This window comes from Rhinolophus sinicus, chromosome 2 (assembly GCF_057876585.1).
Source record: "Rhinolophus sinicus isolate RSI-liver-muscle chromosome 2, RSI-T2T, whole genome shotgun sequence".
NCBI lineage: Eukaryota > Metazoa > Chordata > Mammalia > Chiroptera > Rhinolophidae > Rhinolophus > Rhinolophus sinicus.
Genome location: NC_142502.1, coordinates 172,727,789 through 172,743,701, shown reverse-complemented (window position 1 = coordinate 172,743,701; position 15,913 = coordinate 172,727,789). Strand labels below are relative to the sequence as shown.

Below are 15,913 nucleotides of genomic sequence, written 5' to 3'. Positions count from 1 at the left end.
TTTAAAAGTTAAAGCTACCACTGTGCTAAGGGTATTCAACTGAGTAATAAAATAAGTGACTGAATCATGAACACATTCATGAATTCCCTAGTAATTGTATAGTCTCTTTCAATATAAGCTCAGACACTGATGTTCTGATTTAATGGAAGAAATAAAAAACTGTTTTAGTATTTGAAATTGTAGCAAATGTCATTTCTGCCTTTGAAATGACCTGGAACACCCTTGCAAAAAAACCCAGGAGTTTACTACCTATTGGTAGGGAAATTCCAACCTACAGGGCAAAATAAAAATTCTGCAGTTTGGCATAATCAGGCTTCTACCTACCTTTTCAGGTTCATCTCTCACTACTTAGCAAAAGTGCACTTGACCATCATGACTTTTTAATCTGGGTGAGGTTCCCACTTGTCTGGAATGCTCTTTTTTCACCTAAAAACCTTCTGCTGGTTCTTCAAACTCCACTTCAAATGGCAACTTCTTGTGTAACTTTTCCTTCTCTCCCAAATAGTTGATGACTATCCTCTGTATTTCCTAACACTCATTTTCGTTACAGGATTTACCACACAGTATTGTAACTGTCTGTGTAGATATCTGTTTTCCCTACTCATGTAAGTTCTTAGAATACAGGAGTCATACTTATCTTCGTAGCCCTAGCGCTCCACACAGCACCAAGAACTTAGTACTCAATAAATGATTCATGAATAAATGAATGAAGTGGTAGTTGTTGCTGAGGTTATGGGTGCTAATTATATCAACATTTGTGTCTATAAGATGAAATGCACTGTCAATAAATTCTCTAACTTAGAACATTAACTGATTTTATTTTTTCTGTTTGTGCCTCTCTAGATTTCAAAGCAGCATAAATTGAAAAAGACCCAGAAATTCACAGGTAAGAAAGATTCTATCCTGTGTTTTTCTGCTCAAGGCTAATGATAGATCAGCTGTGGGTTGATTTAAGACTCTAGCCTTTAACAGCGAGTGGAGGGAAGTTGAAAAAAATGATGTAATTGAAAGAAAGGTGCATATTCTATCATCTCTACCTCCAAAGAGATATAAACAGCTCCATACTTCTTTCCATACATCCTTTCTTCATCTCATTTTGTGTAAAGCTCAAAGTATCAGGAAAGAAACTTGATGAGAATGGAGAATGGAGAAGGGGTAACTTGTACCAAGAATTTGGTGTAGGAAGTTTCAGTACCTTTTTTCTCTACCATAGACACTGGTTAGACTCCTTTGGAGGAAACGATATGAATTATGACCTTTGTTTTCCCCCACTCCAATTCCCTACAACCATGATTATTCCTACTCTTTCCAGCGGCTTACATCTACTACATGGTGAAGGCAGTTTACAAAACAAACTTGAGACCTAGGTGAAATCTGAGCTCTTTCACTAATTCGCTGTATGATCTTGGGCATGACTTCATCTTTGTTTCCTTATTTGCAAAGCAAGGGGGTTGGACGAGGTAATGTCAATTGTCATGATACTAATAGATTGTTTACCCTCACTTCTAGCTCCACAGTGGAAAGAAAATCTCAGGATGGGTTGCTTTGAAACTAACCTGACATGGTGAGTAAAATCAATCTTTATTGTGTCTATTCTTTCTCTTTTCAGCCTATCCTACTGTTAAACTGTAAAAAAGTCAGGAGTAATATACTTGGGACTCTGTTTTGCTTCCCTCAGTACCATAGTTGTCTCCTTTCTAAGTTAAGTCTTTCTTCTTATTGATTTCCTTACCAGTACCTTTACTATCACTTCAATTACACTGACATACTCTTTTGCATCCAGCTTTTCAGGACTCCCTATGGGATGGGCCCAGGAATATATGTTCTGGTCAATGGACAGGAGTTTTCAACAGATCTTCCAACATCTGCAAAGTGCAAGGTCAGGAAATGTAGTTTCTGAGTAGGGATTGAAGGTGGTAGAGCTTTTAAGAAAGAGGAAGGAAGGGAGTGAAGGAGAGAGGAGGGAGAGAAGGAAGGAAGAAGGGAGGAGGAAAGGAGAGTTAGATTTGGCAATGGGGGAAAGTTCTGGGTTCAAAGGAAGTTTAAGAACCACTGTTTATGGATCACGTCTGATTGGGATGGGGACAAATGCCTCCCTTTGTCCTGGTGGACAAATTCTTTCCGTAAGTAATTGATGTTGTGGAAAGCTACCTTTTTTTTTTTTTGTTCTTCTTCAGGTCAAAATATTTTGCATTTGTAGTGGCCATTATCTTTCCCCTTTTCTACCTTTTCCTGCTTCAAAGCTAAACAAAACTTTTGTCTTTATTCCTTAGATCAACTCTTAGGGAATTGTGTTTGCCTGAACCACAGGATATGATTTCTTCCTCCACTTCCTCTGTTTCTGTGGCTCAGGAGCCTGTCCTACCCAGTTGTGACTGTAAGAAGGCAAAACATCCTACAAACCACAGCACCTCCTCTGAATCATCATGTAACAGCTCCAGCCTGTCTCACCGGTCTGTCTTTTCTGAAGGAACAACCCAGCAATTCCGAAGCCATAGTTTACCTATTTTATCCAAAAAGCAGCCATCTGTGTTAAACCAAGGCACATCCTTACCTCCTTTTTGCCTTTCAAAGCTCGGGAAATCAAAACTCTTTCAGAATTTGACAGCTCTTTCACCCTTAGGAACTCAAAGCTTTTTTATCAACTCTGTTTTTAAATCCCCAGATTTTTGTAAACAAGAAGTGAAAACAAAGGATGAGAGAAAGAGCAAGAATCATCTGACAACAGGTCATTGGCCACATTATATTTTCAAGGAGGGACCACAATTCCCAGGATGGGCTCCAATCCAGCTTTCTCCTTCGGCTAGGTGGAAGTTAGAGGGTCATATGGCTTGGAAGGTTTGTACTTTGCGGAAACAAACAGTACCTCTGCCTGTGAGGGAATCATGGGCAATTCTGAATTATTTAATTGAGGTACAAGGACGAGTCCCTGAACCAGAGAAACCCCAAATCCAGTTATCTATGCCCATTCATCAAAGCACTGAGCAGAATATCAACGATCAATGGCCAGACCTTCCATCATTTCAGCTCCATGTGAACATTGGCGTGGAATCTGGATTAAATAGAACAGAAACAAAAATTTCACAGTCACTTATCCCAGGTAAGCAGTCACAACCTGGGGAGGGCCACCAAATCCTTGGATCCAAACCCTTAGTTACATCAACGACCATGCCACCTCTCACAAATTTAGGAGTTGACATAATTCAAAAGGAAACTACTTTACTGCAGAAGGACCCAAAACATGTGATAGAGCTTAGTATAGAGCAGAGGGTCATAGGTCTTCCAGAAAAAAGCATACAGCAGCCTAAGACCCAAGTGACTAATGTGGAGTTGACTCCAAGGCTACCGCATCAAGTCAGAGATAACATAAAGGTAACTCCATTGGCATTACTTCAAGTCATGGATTCAATGGGGATGATCCCAGCATCACATTCAGATGTGATAGAATCTGTGGGTTTGTGCCCACAGTCAAATGAAGTTGTGAAACCAATGAAAACAATGGAAACAGTAAGTGTAAGCTCAAAACCAGCATATCAAATCATTGAATCAGTGGAGGTAACTCCAAGGTCTCAGCATCAAGTTATGGAATCAAAGAAGATGACCTCAAGACCATGGAATCAAGTTACAGATAATGTGAAGATAACTCCTGCAGCATTGCTTCAAGTCATGCATTCTATGGGGATTATTACAAAATCACATCTACCTATCACAGAATCAGTAGTAATGACTCCAAAGCTACAATATCAAGTCATGGAGTCAATGAAAATGAACACATTGTTGGACCATCAAGTCAAACAACCAAGAAAGACGAGTCCAAGGCCACAACGTATAGTCATGGAGACAGTGGAAATGACCCCAGGGCCAGTCTTTGGGGCTGACTCCAAATCTAGGCAGAAGAACTCAGTGTCATCCCAAGGTACTCTTGACACAAAGATCCAAAGTGTAAAAGCCTTGGGGGAGACTTCAGAGTCACAACACACAATACAAGAATCTCTGGAGTTTGTACCAGGATCAGAGATGCAAGGTATAAAATCAGAGGTGTTAACCCCAGAGTCCCAAGGTATGAAGTTTGTTAATCTAAATCTAGGACCATATACAGAAGTTACGAACTATGAGGAGTTGATCTCAGAACCACAATTTCAAAGTATGAAATCTGTGCCATTGACTTCAGAACAACAGCCCCAAAGTACAAAACCTGAGGAGTTGACTCTAGGCCCATTCATGCATGTTAATACATTTGTGGATTTACCTGTACCACTGGAAGAATCGGAAAGGCTAATTCCTGGGACACAGTTACCATGTGTTGAATCAAGGAACATGGAACCACATTTACAAGCAATGAAATCTGTGGGTCTAACTTCCAGATCAAGACATCATGACACAGCACCTGCAGAGTTAGCTTCTGAGATCTGGTCACAAGAAGAGGAATCTGTGAAGTTGATCCCACAGCAAATCACGGAAACTGCTGGGATTATGCCCAGGCCGCATTCTGAAAATTTCTCAGAGACGACTCTAGAGCTAGGCTATCAAGACACAGAAACTATGAGGCTGACTTCTGAGGCTTTACTCCAAGTGGCATTAACACAAAAGCCAACAGGTCAAGTTATAGAATCTGCAAGAATGACTCTAAATCCACATCTTCAAGTTACTGAGTTGTCAGAGATTCCCCTAAGGTCAACAGATGAAAACACAGAAACTGTGGGGTTGCCACTGCTTCCGGTTGAAAACGTGCAGGATGCAATGTCAGTTTCACCATATTCAGAAAAAGGATCTCTGGAGTTGACTTTAGGACCAGGGGTGCAATATGAGAAATCAGAGCCACTACTGCAAAATTTGAAATCTGTAAAGTTAACCTCTGAGTCATCCCCATTAGTGGTAAGATCTAAACAGATTACAGGACCAAAACCACATGTTATGGAGTTGACTCCAGAACCACAGCCCAAGGGAGTAAAGTCCAAGCATTTGGATCCAGAGCCACAATTACAGGATGTGAAATATGTTAATTTAATCCAGCAGTCAACTAAAATTGGAACGGTAGAACCTGAGAAACTGATACAAGAGTCAGTGCTACAAAGTATGTCAGAGGATTTGATTAAAGGGGCACAGCTCCAAGGTGTGAAATTGACTGTAGGGCCACAATTGCAAAGTGTCAGATTTTCACACTTATCTCCAGGGCCACTTCTTCAAGGAGAAAAACCTTTAGCTTTAATCTCAGGGCCCCCAAACCATGGTATGAAATCTGATGAACTGACCCCAGGTTCCCCAGTGCAAGAAATCAAATTGTCAGATTTTATCCTGGAGCCAAAGCATCAAAGTGTTATATCTGTACAGTCAACTCCTAAATCACAACCTCAAGGTACGAAATTTGTGGAACGAAAAACAGGACCATATTTGCAAGATACTAGACTTTCTGATTTGACCCCAGAACCAAAGCATCAAGGTTTCAGACCTGTGCACTTTATACCAGGAACACAGCTTCAAGATATACATTCTGTCGGGTTTATAAAACCTACAGAGTCATCTTTGCAGTTAAACCAAGGGCTCCCAGTTGAAAATATGAAATCTGTTCTGTCTACCGAAGGACCACAAGTTCACAGCACGGAATCTGCGAAATTGACCTCAGAAACACAATTTCAAGGTGGGAAATCTGAGACACTGAACCTAGGGCCAAGGCAGCGAGATGTCAAATTACCAGAATTGACTTCAGGGCCAAAGCTTCAAGGTGTCAAATTTGGGGAGCAAACCCCAGCATCTAAGTTTCATGGTGTAAACTCTGTGAAGTTGACTCCAGAGTTAGGGCTTCAAGGGCCTAAATTAGCAAAGATGGCTCCAGGGCTTCAAGGTAGGAAACAGGTGGGGCTTAACCCAGGACTATGGCTGCAAGATGTTAAGTTTTATGACCTGACATCAGAAACACAACCTCAAGGTATGAAATCTTCAGAGTTAAAATCAGGGCCACAACTACAATGTGTGAAATTTTTTGAAGTGACCCCAGAGCCAAAGATGCAAGGAGTAGAATCTATGGAGTTGACCCCAGGACCTGAACAGCAAGGGGTTAAGCCTGAGGTGTTAGTACCAGAGCCACTGCTTCAGGGTGTAAAATGTGTAGAGGTAGGCCCAAGGTCAAGCTTTGACCGTGACATTTCTCATACATTAGTCTCAGAGCCACAGAACACAGATGTGAAATCTATGGAGTTGACTCCTGGGCAACAGTTGCCAAGTGTAAACTATTCGGAGTTGACCAGAAGACCACAGTTACAAGGTATGAAATCTTTGGAATTGGTCCTAGGCCCACAGTTGCAACGTGTAAAACCTGTGGAGTGGGCCTCAATCTCAAAGCATCAAGGTTTAAAATCTGAGGCACTACTCCCAGAGCCACAGATGGAAGATATGAAATCTGTGGATTTAACCCCAGGGTCACATTTGGAAGGTATGAAATCTATGCAGTTAACACCAAAGCCACAATTGCAAGATGTCAAATCTCTGGTGTTAACCATTGGGCCACAGGTGGGAGGTGTGCAACCAGTGGAGCTGACCCCAGGCTCAAAACTGCAAGGTTCAAAATCTGAGTTGTTGATCTCAGAGTCAGAGCTCGAAGATATGCAATCTGTGGCCTTAATTCCAGGGCAATGTCTAAGAGGAATGAAATCTACATTGCTAATCCCAAATCCACAGCTGGAAGGTGAGAAATCTGTGGAGATAACCTCAGGGCCACAGAGAGATATCAAATCTGTGAAAGTCACCCCCGATTCCAAGCTTCAAGGTGTGAAATCTCTTCCGTTGACTATGCATTCAAGTACTCAAGAATTCAAAACTGTGGAGTTGGTCCCAAGAACACAACTGCAAGATGTGAAAGCTGTGGAATTAAAACTTGGACCAAAGATGCCAGGTGAGACTTCTGTGCCCTTTGCACCAGGGCCATTACTCCCAGGGCCTCAATTGCAAGGTATGAAACCTGAGGAATTGACTTCAGAGTTACAAATGCAAGACGTGAAATTTGTGGATATTACCCCATATTTAAAGTTTCAAAGCTTCAAATTTGTAAAGGCGACTTTAGATCCAGAGCTGCAGTATGTAAAACCTGTGAAATTGACACCAAGGCTAAAGAAGAAGGTAGTAAAGCCTGTGACTGTAACCAGAATACAAAAGTTTCAAGGAGTAAAATCTGTGGCTTTACCTCCAACTCCAGAACAGTTTTGTGAGATAACTGTAATCTCACGAGAGCAGCAACGTGTGAACTCAGAGCAATTGGAGAGAGGGTCTAAATCAGAAGATGGGATGTCTTTGGAGTTCATGCCAGAGCTGAAGTTTAAAGATGGAAAATCAGTAGACGTCAATGTTGAGTTACAGTTACAGAAAGGTAGGAAATCATTTGAATTGACTCCAGAATCAAATCTTCAAGGTGTAAAATCTAAAGAGTTCAAACCTGATCTACAGTTGCAAAGCATAAAATCTTGCCAGTTAACCACAGGACCACAGTTGTACCAAGTGAAACCCTCGGTGTCAACTTCAGGACCACAGCTTCAAGGGGTGAAAACTGTTGAGTTAAAACAAGAGCCCCAACTTAAAAGTACGAGATGTATTCAGTGGCTACCAGGACCTGAGTTCCAAGCTGCAAAAGCTATAGGATTAAATCTTGGGTCACCAGTGCAAGGTGTCAAATCTGCAGAGTCGAAATCTTTCATACCGTCAAGAGTAGTGAAGTCATCTAAATTAACTCTAAGGCCTAAAATTCAAGGTGCAACAAAGATGGGCTTCAGTCTTGGGCCACAGTTGCAGAGTGTGAAAACCCCTGAGTTGTCCCCAGGACCACAACTGCAAAAAGGGAAATGTTTGGCATCAACATCAGAGCCACAGCTTCAAGGTATAAAAACTGTGGAGTTAAACCAAGAGCCACAGCTTGACAGTATGAAATCTGTTCAGTGGATACCTGTACCAGAGTTTCAATGTGTGAAATCTCTGCTAAATCTTGGGTTACAATCTCAACGTGTCCAACCAGCAGAGGTGAAACCTTTGATACAGGTAAGAGATATGAAGTCATCTATGTTGACTCCAAATCCAGAGCTCCAAGCATCACTCCAGAAACATCAGCCTGAAAGTTGTGATTTGAAACCCTGTCAACAGTGTAGAAGTTTGAAATCATGTGACCTGACTTCAAGGTGCAAATCAAGGCATCACTTGCATGATGAGAAATCTCCTAAATTGACCCCAGGACTACAGCTTCAAGAAGTGAAACACTTACAGTTAGCCCCAGAAGCCCGGCTTCAAGGTGTAAACTCTGTAGTGCTTACACAAGAACCACAGCTCCCTGATGTGAAATCTGGGGTATTAAGCCAAGGGTCACAATTACAAAGTGATAAAACTGTAGAGTTGAACTCTCCACTACACTTGAAAAGTATGAAGTCGTTTGAGTTTGCTCTTCAGACAGAGCTTCAAGATGTGAAATCTGAGGATTTCAACTCTGGGTCACAGTGGCAAGGTATAAAATCTTCTAAGTTGCCACCTGAGAAAAAGTCCCAAGACATGAAATTTACTGAGGCAAACCCTAGCTCACAGTTGCAAGGTATAACATTTTCTAAATTGACTGTAGGGACAAAGATTCAAGGTGTCAAATCTATAGATGTCAACCCTGGGTCATCGTTACAAGGTGTGAAATCTTCTGAAGGGACCTCAGAGACAAAGCTTCAAGATGTAAAACATAAAGAATTCAGCCCCAGTCCCCAGTTGGAAGTTGTGAAATCTTCTGAGCTGATCCTGGGGACAAAGCTTCAAAAAATGAAATCAATGGTATTCAAGTCAGGCCCAGAGTTGCAAGATATGAAACCTTCTAGGTTGATCATGGGCCTGAAGTTTCAAGATGTAAAATCTATGAATTTTGGGTCTGGACCACACTTTCTGGGTGTGAAATCTTCTGAAGTGATCCCAAGGGAAAAGCTACAAGGTGTGAAATCTGTACAATTGAAGCCTCCTCCCAAGTTACAAGGTGAGAAATCTGATGTGACCCTGGGAAGGAAGTTTCCGGGTGTGAAATCTGTAAAGTTGGACTCAGGTCCACAGTTACAAGACATAAAATGTTCTGACCTGATCATGGGTGTAAAGCTTCAAGATGTAAAATCTGAGGGGTTCAGTTCTAGACCACTTTTTCGAGGTATGAAATCTGAAAAGACCCTGAGGACAAAGCTTCAAGAAATAAAATCATTTTTCAATTCTGGACTAGAGATACAAAGTAAAAACCCTGAGTCAATTCAAGGGACAAAGCTTCAAGATGTGAACTACTTAAGGTTCAACCATGGTCCAAAGTTACAAGGTGGAAAATCTTCTGAGTTAACCCAGAGGAGGAAGCTTCAAGGGGTGAAATCCGTGGAGTCCAACCCTGCTGCAAAGTTGCAAGGTGCAAAATCTTCTGAGCCAATAAAGCTTCAAATAGTCAACTCTACAGAGGTCAATGGTGGCCCAAAATTTCAGGTTGCAAAACCCTCTGAGTCAGCCTTGAAATCAAAGGTTCACAGTATTGTATCTTCTGAGTTCAACGCTGGAAAGCAGGGGCAAGATGAGAAATCTTATAAGTTGAATCCATGTCCAGAGCTTCAAAATGTAAAATTGAAGGTGTTGAATCCTTGGCCACATTTACAACATACAAAATCTTCAGAATTATGCAAAGGGACAAAGCTTCAAGATGTGAAATTTACTGAATTCAATCCTGAGCAACAGTTGCAAGATGTGAAATCTTCTAAATTGTGCCTGGGAACAAGGCTTCAAAGTATGCAATCATTAGAGTTCAGTGTTGGGCCACAGCTGCAAGAAATAAGATCTGAATTGAGCACCAAGATGAAGCTTCCAGATGAACAATTTCTGGCACTGAAGCGTGAGCCTAAGTTACAAGGTGGGAAATCCTCTGAACTGAATCCAGGGCCACAGCTTCAGTGTGTACATTTTATGGAATACAACAATGGGCCACAGTTGCAGTGTGTAAATTCTTCTGAATTGAATCCAGGGTCAAAATCACAATGTGTAGATTGTATGGGGTGCAACCCAGGGCCACTCTTGGAAGGTGTAAAATCTTCTGAGTTAACTCCAGGGACAAAATATCCAGAAGTCCAAGTTTTACAGAACCATCTTGGGTCAGAGCAACAAGTTGGGCAATCTGTTTTGGGCCCTCAGTTAAATGATACAAAATATGCATTATTTTTACCAGAGCCACTGCTTGAAGATGTGAAGTCTGTGAAGATGAACAAAGATCCATTGCTTTGTGGTGCAAATTCTGTGAAATTGATTTCAGGCTCTGAGTTACAGGAGTTGAAATGTGAGGAGTTTGCACTAGAGTCATGTTTTCAAAAAGAGAAATCTGTGGAGTTAAATCCAGGGCCACAACCTCAAGATATGAATTCTAAGAAGTTGATTTCTTGCCTCAGGCAGAAATCTGAGATGTTCATACCAGAGCCATGTTCTCAAGATGTGGAATCTATGAAGTCAGACCTATTCCCACCACCTCAAAGTGTGAATTCTTTAGGGTTGACATCATGCCTCAGGTCACAATGTGTTAAATCTGAGGTTTTCGCACCAGAGCGATATTTTCAAGAAGTGAAACCTGTAGAGTTGATGTCAGGGTCCCCAAAGCAAGGTATGAATGGCCAAGAGTTGACTTCAGCAGGGCAAGGTGTAAAATCAGTAGTGTTGGCACCAGAGCCAACTAAGGAGTTCGTAGCAGGACCAGTACTGACTAGTCTCAAATCTTCAAATTTGTCTCCAGAATCACAGCAACAAGATGTGAAATCTTTGGAGTTTACTTCAGAACCTAAGTTGCAACATGTAAAACACATGAAATCGTCTTCGATGTCTCTGCAGCAACCTATAAAATCTGTAAAGTTAGCACTGGGGTCACTGCGTCAAAGAGTGAAATCTGAGGAGCTAACTCCAAGAAAAAGCTATCAAATCACAGACTCCTCTGAGATAATCCCTAGTCCAGGACATCAATTTGCAGCATATGCAGAGATGATTCCAAAGCCAAGGCATCGAGTCCCTACACCTGTGAATTTGATTTCAATGCCAATGTATCAAGGCATGGCATCTTCAGAAATGGCAGAAAGGTTGGCACATCAAGGTACAGAAATTGTAGAGAAATCTGTGGGGTTGACTCCAAAGCCTACAGGTCCAGCCATAGAATCATCGGGGATGCCGCTGGAGCTCTGGTACGCTCAAGTACCAGAATTGGTTGATCTGCCTTCAGTGCTAAGGGATCAAGACTTGGAATCCTTAGCATTAACCCCAAAGAAAAGCTATCAAGTCCCAGAAACTCTGAAGTCGATCTCTCAGTCATGGCCTCAAGTGAAGTATTCAGGGGAGTTATGTACAAGGCCACCACAGCAAATTGTGGAATCTGAAGGGATTGCCCCAGAGCCCAAGAATCACATTACAAAAACTATGAGGCTGGCCTCCAAGGCAAGGTTACAAAAAGAGAAATTCCTTGAAATGACCCCAAAGTCAATCAGTAAAGCCACTGGTTCTGCAGAGAGATCTCAAAGGCCCTATCCTCAAGTCCTAGAATCAGTGGAGGTCATTTCACAGAAAAGACTGCAAAAGGAAGAATCTGTAGCATCGAATACTAAGTCATTATATCATGTCCCAAAATCTTCAGAGATGACTCTAGGGCTAGGATATGAAGTTCCTGAATCTGTAGAGTTGACTTCTAAAACAGTGCTGCAAGTGAGGGAACCTGTGGAAGTGACCCCCAAGTCACAGCATCATGTGAGATCTTCAGAGATAATATTAGGGTTACAACATCAGGTCCCAGAACCAGTGGGTTTGACCTCTAAGCAATGGCTTCAAAGGGAGAAATCATTAGAGTTGTCCACAAAGCGAACAGGCCAAGTTGCAGAACATGTGGAATCTGTAGAGCTCAGTTCTGAGGTGTGGCAGCAAGGGGAGGCATCAACGGGGCTAAAACAGTCACAAAATCAAAGTAAGAAATATTCAGAGATAGTCCCACTGGGTCAAATTACAGAATTTAAGAGGATTAGACCAAAGCCACTAGATCAGTCCACAGAATCTGTAAAGATACAGCTTCAAGTTGATCAATCAGTAGGGGTAACCCCAAAAGTTGTTGAACCTGTGAAAGTGACTCCTCGGCCACCACTTCAAGTTGTAAATTCTGTGAAATTAACACCAGGGCCAACCACTCAAATGGCAGACTATGTTGAATTGACTCCAAAACTGCAAGATGGGAGACCTTCAGAGTTTACCTCAGGGCTATGGTTGCAAAATGTGAAATCTAAGAAATTAATCCCAGAACCAACACACCAAATTTTGGAAATAATGGACTTGACAGGATTTCAAATTGTGAAGACTGTGTTAATCCCAGAGCCATCACTTCAAATGGTAAAATCTGAGGAATTAGCACCAGGACCAATTCCTCAGGTTGTAGAACCAATAGGAGTAGCTCTAGGATTGGGGCTTGAAGTCATGGATCGTTTGGATTTACTCCCCAGGTCACATCTTCAAGAACTGGTAGAACCTGTAAAATTAACGGAAAGGCCAAATCCTGAAGTGAAATCTGCAGAATTAACCTTACAGCCAACATCTCTATTAGAGGATCCTACAGGGTTGACTCATGAACAAGGGCTTGAGGCTGTGAAATCTATAGGGATAAAAATAGGAACTCCTGAAGTTATGGAATCTGAAGATTTACATCAAAGACAGGTGTATCAGAATAGGGAATCTGAGGTGTTAATATCAGGAGAAGAGTTACAAATGGGGAGTTATTTCTCTAGGTTTCTACACAATTCTTCAAACTTAGTCATCTCTAGTTCTGTCAAAACATCTGAATTAGGAGGCCCTTGGGATTCTGAGATGACAGAGGTATCAAGAGCCTTGGATATAAAAAACCTTTGGACAGATATTTTGCAGCCTGAAGAGTCCTGGATAGTCCCTGCTATGATGCAGTCGTCAACCTTTCCTTTGTCTCTCCATAATCAACCCTCTGATAAGACAGCTAACACTGTAGGAACCCCACATTCTGAGATCCTGGGAGTGGATGTCGTATCTAAGGAGAGGATTAAGAGGAAGCAGGTGGCGGAGAACTCACTCCAGCACATCTCCCAACACCCACCACAAAGCTGGAGATCATCTAGGACCTTCCAGGCAGGATCAGGGGCTCAAAGAGGCCCTACCTGGTCTATCCTGGGCAGACAACAGAATGTCTGTGAGAGTCACTCCTGGAGGCAGCGACTACCTAGACAATATCTCTCCAGTATTCTAATGCTGGGGAATGTCTTGGGGACCACTATGGAAAGGAATCTTTGTTCTCAAACATCTTTAACAGAAAGCGCCACTGCAGATACCTGTCAGTCTATTCAGAATTTATTTGGGGTTCCCGCTGAATTGATGGAATTTTCCCAGAGTCTTCTAGAGAAGGGTCGAGGTACTATTTCTCAGCCTTCCGTGGTCAAAAACTACATTCAGAGACATACTTCATGCCATGGTCATGAGAAAAGAATGGCCTTAAGGATGTGGACACGTGTTTCCTTGTCCTCCATCATACAGCAATGTTCTGGAAGAAGAGTGAGAATAAAGAAAACAAACTCAAGGCTCAGTGCTGTAGCCCAGGAAGTCATTCAGCACATGCCTATTTCATATACAGGGGGCCAGCTTCCTGCCCCAGTCAAGTCAGAGTCTTCCTTCAATGTATTTTTCACTATGAAAGATCCTGTTCTAGTGGAAGAGAGTGAGAATTCACAGAGTGATTCACAGACAAGGATTTTTGATTCCCAACACTCCCTCAAGTCAAGTCATCTTTCCCTGGCCAAGACTGATTTCTCAGAACAGTTCCAATTGCTACAAGATCTGCAGCTAAAAATAGCAGCCAAACTGTTAAGGAGTCAAATACCCCCCAATGTACCTCCACCACCAGGGTCAGGTCTGGTCCTGAAATATCCTGTCTGCTTGCAGTGTGGCCGATGTTCAGGCTTTAATTGCAGTCATAAATTACAGGCCGCTTTGGGGCCTTATCTTCTTGTCTTTCCACAGCTCCACCTTGTAAGCACGCCTGAAGGCCATGGAGAGATTAGACTGCGTCTGGGCTTTAGGTTGCAAAGTGGAAAAAGATCCCAAGTCCCAAAGTATCATAGAAGAGACAGGCCTATCACACCAAGGAGCCCTATATCACCATTGCTAAGGAAAGCTAAAATCTGTACTCGAGCTTCCAAAAGTCCTTCTTCTACAATAGATTTCCAGTCTGGGTCTTCCCAGTCCCTTGCTCCTGTACAAGTCCATGTTAGGCAAAAGCAGTGTGGCAGCCGTGACCTCGTAGGAAAGACAGATATTGGAGATCCTGGGCACTGTGAATTCACTCAAGTTCATTCTCTACCAGAGAGTGACTCTGAAAGCAATCAGGATGAAAAATGGGCTAAAATGAGAATCAGAAAGACCTGTGGTTCAAAATATCCAATGAAAACAATTCCCAAGGGAATTAGAACCCCAAACAAGAAGTTCTACACGAATAGTAGAACCATAATATGCAGTCCCTCTAGGGAATTACCAGCCCAGTTAAGAAGGAAAAGGAGCGGAGCATCTCAGACAACTACTGCCTCTTTAAAAAGACAACGTAAAAAATCCTCCCAACCCAAATTCATTCAACTGCTTTTTCGGGGCCTAAAGCAGGCAATCCAAACAGCACAAAGAATTATGGCTTTTGTTGGGCAGAAGCCTGCGGACAGGACAAAGCCGGATCATTTGTGGTCAAGCAAAAACTGTCATCCAAAACAAAAAGCCAGAGACAGCAAAAGAGACAGGGTGCCCGTTGTCAAGCTAAGGCCAACAGACCCAACCACTAAGCAGGAGAGCATGTTGTGGGAAGAAACAGACCAATTCAGATCAGCTCAACAACCAAAAAGAGATAGCGCTTTCCAAGTGCCCAGGCTTCTAGTTTCCCAAAGAAGTGCCACTTTCGAAACCACCACAATCAGACAGTCGTTGGGTACTGTGCAACATGACAGTAGCAGTAGACCTCAGAAAAACTTCTACAGAAAAGAAGTCTCTAGCCAGGAGTCCAAGAACTCCAAAAGAAGAAACAGAGTTCAGGTGCGAGGGAGAAGCCTGCATGGTTCCCCTGTGAAGAGAACCTCACACAGTCACTTCAAAGAGAAACTCATAAATAAGAAACAACCCCCCCACAGCTTCTGTAGGGAAACAACTCTATGCACTTCCTCTGAGAAGAGCCATCTCAGTCCCTCTGAGAAGAGCCATTGCAGTCCTTCTGAGAGGAGCCATCAAAGCTCCTCTGAGAGGAGGTGTCGCAGCCCCTCTGAGAGGAGATGTCGCAGCCCCTCTGAGAGGAGATGTCGCAGCCCCTCTGAGAGGAGATGTCGAAGTTCCTCTGAGAAAAGCCATCGCCGTCTCTCTGAGAGGAGAGGACACACTCTTTCTGAGAGAAGACAGCACAGGCCCTCTGAGAAGAGCCAACACAACCTGTTGGAGGAAACACACAGAAGTCCCTCTGAGAGAATCCGTCATAGTCTCTCTAAGGAGAGACTCCAGCACAGCTCCCCTAGGGAGACACCCAGACATCATTTGTCTAAAGATTTTGAGTTACTCCACCCTGTCTCCTAGGGACCACACAAAAAAAATCCCAAAGCAGAGCAAGTTTGGAGCCCTAAAACTAACAGAGGAAATGATTCCCGCCCCCATTATTCATTTATTTGCTCAAGTCTTCAATGAGCTGCGCTTTCCTGGCTTCTTTCCTGCTCAGCCACAGCCTCCAATTCTAGCGCCCTCAGCAATGAAAGAGCTTCTCTTGTCTTCTACCTGGGGGAAGAGCAGGAGGGAATGGGTCTGCAATTTCTCTGAAATAAATAAAGGGGCAATAATTGATCTCCTTGTGCATCTAGAAACACTACTCGTCGTGCTGGGTGGAGAATGG

The 15,913-nt window shown here is 42.7% G+C and overlaps 1 protein-coding gene across 1 annotated transcript; it reads left to right on the top strand.

Annotated features, from left to right (window-relative positions):
* Nucleotides 1-1,788: 1,788 nt before the first annotated feature.
* Nucleotides 1,789-15,739, top strand: SPATA31H1 (SPATA31 subfamily H member 1). Its single transcript, XM_074331827.2, has 2 exons — nt 1,789-1,879; nt 2,274-15,739. The coding sequence occupies exons 1-2, from the start codon at nt 1,800-1,802 to the stop codon at nt 15,601-15,603; spliced, it is 13,410 nt and encodes a 4,469-aa protein (XP_074187928.2). The 5' UTR covers nt 1,789-1,799; the 3' UTR covers nt 15,604-15,739.
* Nucleotides 15,740-15,913: the final 174 nt, after the last annotated feature.

Excerpts from the sequence above, each read along its gene's own strand:
- SPATA31H1 (XM_074331827.2), top strand. The coding sequence starts at position 1,800 with ATGGGATGGGCCCAGGAATATATGTTCTGGTCAATGGACAGGAGTTTT. Across the intron at positions 1,880-2,273 it reads CAACATCTGCAAAGTGCAAG|ATCAACTCTTAGGGAATTGT; the intron begins GTCAGGAAATGT and ends TTTATTCCTTAG.